Source organism: Macaca fascicularis, chromosome X (assembly GCF_037993035.2).
Source record: "Macaca fascicularis isolate 582-1 chromosome X, T2T-MFA8v1.1".
NCBI lineage: Eukaryota > Metazoa > Chordata > Mammalia > Primates > Cercopithecidae > Macaca > Macaca fascicularis.
In genome coordinates, this window is record NC_088395.1 from 99,158,230 (window position 1) to 99,168,484 (window position 10,255).

Genomic DNA, 10,255 nt, shown 5'->3' on the forward strand with positions numbered 1-10,255 from the left:
TTGTGTCTTTGTTAATCAGAGATATTGGCCTATAATTTTCATTTTTGTTGTGTCTTTGCCAGGTTTTGGTATCAGGATGATGCTGGCCTCATAGAAGAAGTTAGGGAGAAGTCCCTACTACTCAATTTTTTTAAAAAATAGTTTCAGTAGCATTGGTAACATGTCTTTTTTAGATGTCTGGTACAATTTGGCTGTTAATCCATCTGGTCTGGGTTTTGTTTTTGGTTTGTTTGTTTGGTAGTTTTTAAAGTTACTGATTCAGTCTCAAAACTCAGCATTGATCTGTTCACAGTTTCAATCACTTCCTGATTCAATCTTGGGCGATTGTGTGCTTCCAGCAATTTCTCTATTTCCTCTCAATTTTCTATTTTGTGTGCACAGAGGTGTTTATATTTTCTGAGGATCTTCTGAATTCTTGTGGGATAAGTTGTAATGTCACCTTTGTCTATTGTGACAGTGCTTATTTGGATCTTCTCCTGTTAATCTAGCTAGTAGCCTGTCAATCTTATTTATTTTTTCAATGGTTTGTATGATTTCAATTTTTTTAAAATTTATTGAGACTTGTTTTATGGCCAAGGATGTGGTCAACCTTAGTGATGCTCAATGTGCAGATGAGAAGAATGTATATTTTGTATATACACGTATATTGGGGAGAGTATTCTGTGCTTGTTTATTAAGTTCAACTGGTTAAGTGTCAAATTCAAGTTCAGAATTTCTTTGTTAGTTTTCTGTCTTGAAGATCTGCCTAATGCTGTCAGTGGGATGTTGATATCCCCCAGTATCATTGTGTGGCTTTCTAAGTCTTTTTGTAGACCAAGAAAAACTTGTTTTATAAGAAGAAAACCCTCCAAACTTGCTTTTGATTTTACTGTCTCATAGGTGGAAGGGACTTGCCTTGTCTGAGATGAGACTTTGGACTGTGGACTTTTAGGTTAATGCTAAAATGAGTTAAGACTTTGGGGAACTGCTGGGAAAGCATGATTGGTTTTGAAATGTGAGGACAAGAAATTTGGGAGGGGCAGGGGCAGAATGATATGGTTTGGCTCTGTGTTCCCACCAAATCTCATCTTGAATTGTATCTCCCATAATTCCCACATATTATGGGAGGGACTCAGTTGGAGATAATTGAATCATGATGGCAGTTTTCCCCATACTGTTCTCACGGTAGTGAATAAGTCTTACAAGATCTGATGGTTTTATAAGGGGAAACCTCTTTTGGTTGGCCCTCATTCTCTCTTGCCTGCTTCAGTGTAAGACTTGCCTTTCACTTTTTGCCATGATTGTGAGGCCTCCCCAGCCATGTGGAACTGTAAGTTTATTAAATCTCTTTTTCTTTATAAATTACTGAGTCTTGGGTATGTCTTCATCAGCAGCATAAAAATGCACTATTACAATCATTTTCTGGGTTATTAAAAAACTTATTAAATTCAAATGAATTGAAAGCACATAGAATATGTTTATTTATGTTAATGGCATTAAAACATAAATAACAATAAACTATCTCAGAAAAATCACAATATTTGGAAATTAAACAGTATACTTTGATGAGACAATAATGAAATAAAAAAGTAAGAAAATATTTTAAATGGAATTATAATAAAATATAGCAAAATTTATGGGATGCAACTAACTAAAACTGTGTCCACAGTAAATATTAAAACTTTAAATAATTATATTAGTGATGAGGGGAAATCTAAAATTAATGTCCTAAGATTCTACATTAAGAAGCTGGAAAAATAAGTGCAAAATAAACCCAAAGCAAGAATAAAGAAATTATGAATTTCTCAGCAATAAAGAAAACAAATATTTAAGAAAATTAACAAGCCAAATGTTCATCTTTTGAAATATTTAATAAAATTGATATACCCTCAGCTAGACTGATCCAAAAAAAAAAAAATACGAAAGCAAAAAATCACCATTATCAGTAATAAAAGTGCCTGCCATACCACAATTTATGTCCATGAAGAGTGGGGCAACTCAGATTGCTGATTCAAGCAAGTAGGTGCTCCAAATCTTGGATTTCTGCATGGAGGTGGAATGGAGAGGGCCTTGCTATACCACAATCTCAGAGGAGCATGCTGCAGCACCCATTAATGGCATATGCAAGTCAGTTTCAGGTTGCCAGCTGGCCTTGAATGAAAGTCTCATCCCCCAGGAGAAAACACAGCTATAGCAGCTCTTCTCCTGCCCCAGGGCTTCAACAGGGGAGCGTACAATTCTGGTGCCTACTGCTGTGGGGCTTTCTACAATTCTGGCTATGGAAGCCCGTACCCGGCTCCAGAGCAGGTGTTCCAATCTCTGTCCTGAGACTAAAATACCTGCATGACCATGCTGCTAGGTCTCAAAGGAATGGCTGATTTTGTATGTGCCTGGATTAAAAACGGCATTCTGCTCTCAGTCCTTGGCCTGGGCAAATATCTGTAGTTTTTCCTGGTGTTTTTCCCTCACAGGTCTCCAAGCCTCTCCCCAAGTTAGCACCAGGACTTTAAAGAACAAAATATTCTCCCTCCTCTTGGGTTGCTCAGATCCCCAGTAGAAAGGTGAGTCACAGAGGGAGGCTCTCTGTCTCTCTCATGTACTGGGGCTTCACTTACTTTTATCAGCTGGATGCCATCACAAGGACTGTTTGCCCATGTCCCCCTCCCTGGCGCCTGGGGCACCCTTCACAGTACTGGTGGATTCTCATTTTTCTTCTTGAATTAAAGCTCACGAAGTTGATCATTATGCACTATTGTGCTATTTCCAAGTCATTGAGGCATGATAAAAGGATTCAATCAGTCATCTTGGAAAAAAAAAATCTATTGTTAGTTTACATCCTTTTTAAAATATACAGCTCCCTTGTCAGAAATGTGATTTGCCAATATTTTTACACAGTCTGTGGCTTGCCTTTTCATTCATTCACATTGCCTTTTGCAAAGTAAATATTTTTAATTACAAATAAGCTCAACTTAGCATATTTTTAAAAATAAATTGTGCTTTTGGTGTTGTAGTTAAGAATGCTACCTAACTCATAGTCACAAAGATTTTCTCCAATATTTTATAATAGAAGTTGTATAATTTTACATTTTACATTTAGACTTTTGATTGAGTCCAAATTAATTATTTTATAAGATTAAAGATGTGGGTCAAGTTTTAATTTTCTGTTTATAATCTATAATCATTCTATCGGCACTTGTTGAAAAGTCTATACTTTAGCCATTGAATTCAGACCTTCGTAGAAAATAACTTTGTATTTTTGTGGATCTATTTCTGGACTGATTATTCTATTTTTATTAATCATTTTGTATTTATTATTTTGCTAATATTACATTGTAATGATTAGGTACATGTTATAGTAAATCTTGAAATCAGATCATGTGAGTCCACAAGTAGGTTTTTTTTAATCAAAATTGGTTGGCTAATCTAATTCCTTTACCTTTCCCTATAAATTATAGCATCAGCTTTTTGATATCTACAAAAACAGAAAATCCATCTAGGATTTCCTTTTTATTTAGATTATGTTGAGTTTACAGATCAATTATGGGACCACTGACATGATAACAATATTGAGTATTCCAAGCTATGAACGTGGTATATCTCTCCATTTATTTAGATTTTCTTTATTTTTTATCATTTTTTTAAATTTTAAGCACACAGATACCACACACATTTTGTTACATATATACCTAAATGTGTCTGTGAATAGATACAGTGTTGTTTATTTTCAATGGTATGTCTTTCATTTCTTTTTCTTGCTTTATTTCATTGGCTAGAACTTACAATATTATGTCAAATAGGAGTGGTGTCAACCTTTCTGTTTGTGATTTTTTGGGAAAAGTATTCGATATTTAACCTTTAAATATAATGTCAGCTGTTATCTTTTTGTAGAACCTGCATGTCAATTTGAAGATATTCCCCTGTTTCTAACTTGCTAAAATTGAATAGTTCTACTAATATAAATTTTGATCTAGTAGGTTGATAATATTGCTCAAGTCTTCTATGTGTTTACTGATTTTCTATTTTTTCCATCAAGTTCTAAGGAGTAGTGTAGTCTCCAATTATGACTGTGGATATATCTATTTCTCCTTTCATTTCTAGTTTATTTTGCTTCTTGTATTTTGAAGCACTGTTGTAAGGTGCATATACACAGGATTGATATGTCTTCTTGGAGAATTGATCTTTTTATTGTCATATAATGTATTTCTTTATACTGGATAGCACTTCTTGCTCTCAAGTAAACTTTATATAGATATAGTAACTCCATCTTTATTTTACTAAAATTTGTATAATATTTTTATTGATGTTTGATATCTATTGACATTTGAAGACTATACAGAAATTTCATAAAAAGAGTATTACAAACTATTATAGTTTACAGCTAAGTACTTGGATCTCTAGTTTATTATGTTGCTAACCTCTATTTTATGATGATTTCAGAAAATGAAGAGCACAGAAATTAATTATCTTTGAAATAATTTTGACTATATTTTATTCTTGAAACTAAGGCATATCTTAGAGTTCAATAAACTACATTTCCAAATGTATGTAATTTATTCTTAGCTATTTTTAGCTATAATTAATTCATTATATATTCTTATAATTTGTTTTCCAATTCATTTTGCTTTTATGTCCTCTCTCAGTGCTAGTTAGAAGCCATAATTCGGCTGACTTGCATGTATAGATGAATGATCATAGTTTCCTTGAGGGTCACAGATACAATAAAAAATACCTACATTTGGGATACTAGGCCAAAGGATCCCAGTTATGATAATGAGACCTCATCCACCCACTCCAAGTCATTTATACTTCCCTAAGAATTATTGACAAATTAAAAATACCAACTCTATAAATAATGGAAGTCTGTAATGCATTTGTATATAGGTTGTTACCTTTTTTTGTCACAATGTCATTTAAGTAGCTAATAAAAATACGCCTTTGAAATATAAATTTTATTATTTGTTTCCTCACCCCAACAGCTGCAGAAATAACTGTTCAACCAACTGTGGAAGAGGCCTCTGACAACTGCACTCAAGAGTGTCTCATCTATGGCCATTCTGATGCCTGCTGGATGCCAGCGTCTCTGAATGATTCCAGCTCTTCGCAAGCACAGGCCTCTGCTCTATGCCAGAGCCCACCACTGTCACAGGCCTCTACTCACCACCACAGCCCACCAGTGACACAGACCATTGCTCTCTGCCACAGCCCTCCAGTGACACAGACCATCGCATTATGCCATAGCCCTCCACCAATACAGATCTCTGCTCTCCACCATAGTCCTCCTCTAGCGCAGGCTACTGCACTTCGCCACAGCCCACCATCAGCACAGGCCTCAGCCCTCTGCTACAGCCCTCCTTTAGCACAGGCTGCTGCAATCTGCCACGGCTCTCCTCTGCCCCAGGTTACTGCCCTCCATCGCAGCCAGGCCCAATCATCAGTCAGTTTGCAGCAAGGTTGGGTGCAAGGTGCTGATGGACTATGCTCTGTTGATCAGGGAGTGCAAGGTAGTGCAACATCTCAGTTTTACACCATGTCTGAGAGACTTCATCCCAGTGATGATTCAATTAAAGTCATTCCTTTGACAACCTTCACTCCACGCCAAAAGGCCAGACCCTCCAAAGGTGATTCTCCCATTATGGAAGAACATCCCTTGTAAAGCTAAAATAATTACTTCAAATTTTCAGAAAAGACATATGTAATCAAAATTTAAGATACAATTTCAATGAGTATTCTGATTATCAGATTTGTAAATAGCTATGTAAATAGAAACAGATACCAGAATAAGTCTAGAGCTAGACCCTTAGTCAAAAGTTAACCAAAAAATTGCAATTTGTTTAATTCAGAATGTGTATTTAAAAAGAAAAGGAATTTAACAATTTGCATCCCCTTGTACAGTAAGGCTTATCATGACGGAGCGTACTATTTCTGATGTACAGTATTTTTTGTTATTTTTATCATCGTGTGCAATATTACTGATTTTTTTCCATGCTGATTGTGTGGAACCAGTATGTAGCAAATGGAAAGCCTAGAAATATCTTATTTTCTAAGTTTACCTTTAGTTTATCTAAACTTTTGTTCAAATAATGGTAAAAGGTATACATATTCTAGCCTTTTTTTGGGCTTTCTGTTTGATTTTTGTTTGTTGTTTTCAGGTTTTATTTTGTTGTTGTTGTTGTTGTTAGTGAGTCTCCCCTCAAAATACACAGTAGGTAGTGTAAATACCACTTGTTGTGTGTCTCTCTCTCTCTGCTTTCACGTTTTCTACTTTATTCCAGTACTATATTGTTGATATAATTTGTATATACATTTTCAATAAGGAATATATATAAACTGTACAGATCTAGATCTACAACCTATTTCTCTACTCTTTAGTAGAGTTCGAGACACAGAAGTGCAATAACTGCCCAAATTAGGCAACTATTTGCTAAAAAGGGCCTCTTTTTACTTTAATAGTTTAGTGTAAAGTACATCAGAAATAAAACAGTATCTGCCATTTTAAGCCTGTAGCCCATTATTACTTGGATCTTTACTTCTGGGAATTTGTATGTAACAGCCTAGAAAATTAAAAGGAGGTGGAAGCATTCAAAGCATGAGTCACTTACAATATTGACGGTAAACTACTATTTTGTGGAGAAACTCAGGAAGATTTAAATGTTGATTTGACAGCTCAATAGGCTGTTACCAAAGGGTGTTCAGTAAAAATAACAAATACATATAACTGTAGATAAAACCATATACTAAATCTATAAGACTAAGGGATTTTTGTTATTCTAGCTCAACTTACCGAAGAAAACCACTAATAACAACAAGACTATCAGGAAGGAACTTTTCAAGAAATGTAATTAAAAATCTACATCAAACATAGAATTTTAAGGAAAAATTCAGAGGGAGAAATAAGGCACATGACTGCTTGTGCCTTATTCAACAAGAAATACCTGAAAAACACGCACAGAACAAAAACCATCAAAATCTCATATATGAAATAAAATATGTTCTTCTAAGCAAAGAAACAGTATTATTCATAGAAAACATTAGTTTTCTTCTCTCGTCTGTTCTTTATTTCCTTCTTTTATCTCTTAACTGGCCATTATCTTCTATGTGCACATTTTATAAATTTACAGAAACACCATCAACTTTATTTTCTTCCATAGCAAAACTGAGAAAGTACCTTGTTTCAGTGTAACACTAAACCAAGAGACAATTGATGTTTAACGGGGGTGGTCGGGGAGTGGGGGAGTCAATATCTCCCATTGATTAAATTAGACATAGATTTTCTAACGTGTAACTTGATATTTAATTTATGATGAAACTGTGTGTAAATTTTGTAACATAAACTGTGGTAATTGCATAATTTCATTGGTGCGGTTTTCCACTGAGTGTTGAGAAAGCTTCTTTTCATGTGTCCAGCAGATTAAGTAGCGTTTTCAGAATATACATTATTCTCATCCATTGTAAAGCTCCTTAAATCATATTTTATTGGGTGTGCAGAATAACTTCTTAACTTTTAACTATCAGAGTTTGATTAGTAAAATTTATTTATTTATTTTATCCTTTGTGTTAATGTTCCAAGGGTTTTGGAGCCTACTGGCTTTCCAGGTGCACGTGAATCCTGAAGGACTGATGATATTTGGAAGTTTATTAAATTATTATCATACAAATGTGTTGATATTTTTGCTATTGTTGTTGATGTTGAAAATCTTAAACTTGGGGAAGATTAAGAAAAGAACCAATAGTGACAAAAGTCAGTGCTTCCAGTAGATTTTAGAACATATTTTTGCCTCAAATACCTGCAAAGATGATGTGAGTGAGATTTTTTTCTTGTATTTTAATTATTTTCACATTTTCTCTCTGCAGACCTTTAGTTTTCTTACGATCTATACACACACATACATGCACACACACACACACAGATACACACATTTAAAGAATAAAAAGAAGAGGCTGAAAGATTATTAAATAGCTTGTCAGGCATCTTAATGGTTACTATCTATGTTAAAAAATATCAAATAGGACCCAAAGTTGGATATTTGGGATTTTTCTTCTGATGGTAGAATTTATTGAGTTACTAGGGAGGTTCTTAAATCCTCATATCTGGAAACTTGTGTTGTGAACTTTTGACACCTTTCCTATAGATATAGGAATGAACCAATACGCTTTTATTACCCTTTCTAACTCTGATTTTATAATCAGACTTAGACTGTGTTTAGAATATTAAATGACTGGGCACCCTCTTCTTGGTTTTTACCAGAGAGGCTTTGAATGGAAGCAGGCTGAGAGTAGCCAAAGAGGCAAGGGGTATGAGCCCAGTTATTCTCCCCTATGCCATCTCTTTCTAAGCTTCCACTAGGTCTGGCCTTGGAAACCTGTAACTTCTAGGGCTTCAGATCTGATGATACCTTTTTCATCACATTACAAGTTATTTCTGTGGCTGAATAGACAGTGGTATAGGTTGACACAGTACACAAGTGGCTATTGTGATGTATGAATATGTAGTCCTAGAACTGCAAAATGTCTTACTGAACCAACAATCAAAAAATGTTTGTTTTAAAAAGGATTTCGTTTGATTTGAAATTAAAACTTCAAACTGAATGACATATGAGAATAATACATTCAAAGTAGTTATTCTATTTTGTGTCCATATTCAATTAGATTGTGATTAATTTTCTAGCTATGGTATTACTATATCACACTTGTATGTATTCAAATACTAAGTATCTTATATGCTACGAGCATACACATTCTTTTCTTAAACTTTACCTTTGTTTTAGCTAATATTGTGCCAGTGTATTAAAAATTAGCTTTTACATATGGTATCTACAATGTAATAAATTTAGAGAGTAATTTTGTGTAGTCTTATTTAGTTACTTAACATTTTATTTTTGATTATGTAAATTTGGTTAGAAAATAATGATCATTAAATGGTTAGTGCTATTGTGTAATGGTAACAGTTACAAAGAGCCTCTGCCTTCCAAAACTAATATTTATCACACACGGTCATTAAATGGGAAAAAATTGACTAAACAAATCACAAATTGTTCAGTTCTGAAAATGTAATCATGTCACACACGTAAAAAAATCCTTTTCAATCCTGAGAAAATTAAGGGAGTTTTACTCACATGTATATTTCAACATTAGTTTTTTGTTTGTTTGTTTGTTTCTTTTTCATGGTATTACTGAAGGTGTGTATACTTCCTAATATACATTTACGAAAATCTACTTGTTTAGACTTTTATTTATACTCTTCTGATTTATATTTTTTATTATAGTTATTATTTCTTATCTTTCTTCTTTTATATTTTTTGAAACCAAATTTAGAGTTAGTTTAGGTAAACTTTTTATCATGATCATTAGTAACTATCTTGAATGTTTCCAACTGGCCCAGTTGGCCGGGAAAACATGAGAGCAAGAGAAGCTGAAATGCATTTCTACAAAAACCTTTCTATATTATGTGCCAATTACCACACCAGATCAATTTTATGCAGAGGCCTTAAAATATTCTTTCACAGTAGCTTTCTTACACTAACCATCATGTGCTTTTAGTAAATGTGATTTTTAAAAGCAGTGTAAGTTGACAACAGCAGCAGCAGTAACAAAAAATCTATTCAGAAAAATGTATGTGCACAAATAAAAAAAAATTGATGGCAATTGTTTAGTGATTGTAAGTGATACTTTTTAAAGAGTAAACTGTGTGAAATTTATACTATCTCTACTTAAAATATTAAGAATTTTATGAAATATGTATTTATGTTTGTATTGTGGGAAGATTCCTCCTCTGTGATATCATACAGCATCTGAAAATGAACAGTATCCTAAAGCAGTTCTAATCATGCTTTGGAAGTAAGAAGGTTGGCTACTGTATGGCCAAGGATGGCAGTATGTAATCCAGCAGCAAACTGGTATTAATTGTTCTATTTCAGGTTCTGTATTGCATGTTTTCTTATTAATATATATATTAATAAAAGTTATGAGAAATAAACATTCATTTTTACTGTGTGTGTTAATTCAAAACTCAAAGGATTCACTTTATTTTAAATAGATTTTCAAATGTGTATAGAGTAAAAGACCCTTTTTCAGTGGTACATTTCGGAGTTTGCATATTTTTGTTCACTCTGGTAGCTCCTTCAGTATGATTTCTGACTTGAACATAATTTCAATCACTTTTCAAAATTGCTGAACACTATTGTAGTGTTTATGAGCATTTATTTAGCATCTTTCAAGACAAAATTTAAGTGATATTTATTTATTCTAGATTAGATCTACTGCTTCACTTAATGTAAAA

General features: G+C 33.6%; 1 protein-coding gene across 8 annotated transcripts in view; it reads left to right on the plus strand.

Annotated features, from left to right (window-relative positions):
* PCDH11X (protocadherin 11 X-linked) overlaps window positions 1–9,952 on the plus strand; it is an 800,164-nt gene extending 790,212 nt beyond the window's left edge. For 5 of the 8 annotated variants that reach the window (XM_045383950.3, XM_015443920.4, XM_045383953.3 and 2 more), the window contains one exon: window positions 4,956–5,643. In XM_045383950.3, the coding sequence (XP_045239885.2) occupies window positions 4,956–5,632 (677 nt within the window). In that variant the 3' untranslated portion in view covers window positions 5,633–5,643. Of the gene's footprint in view, window positions 1–4,955 lie in introns of all 8 variants that reach the window. The other 3 variants (XM_045383951.2, XM_065538520.1, XM_045383952.2) reach the window with 1 other exon arrangement.
* Window positions 9,953–10,255: the final 303 nt, after the last annotated feature.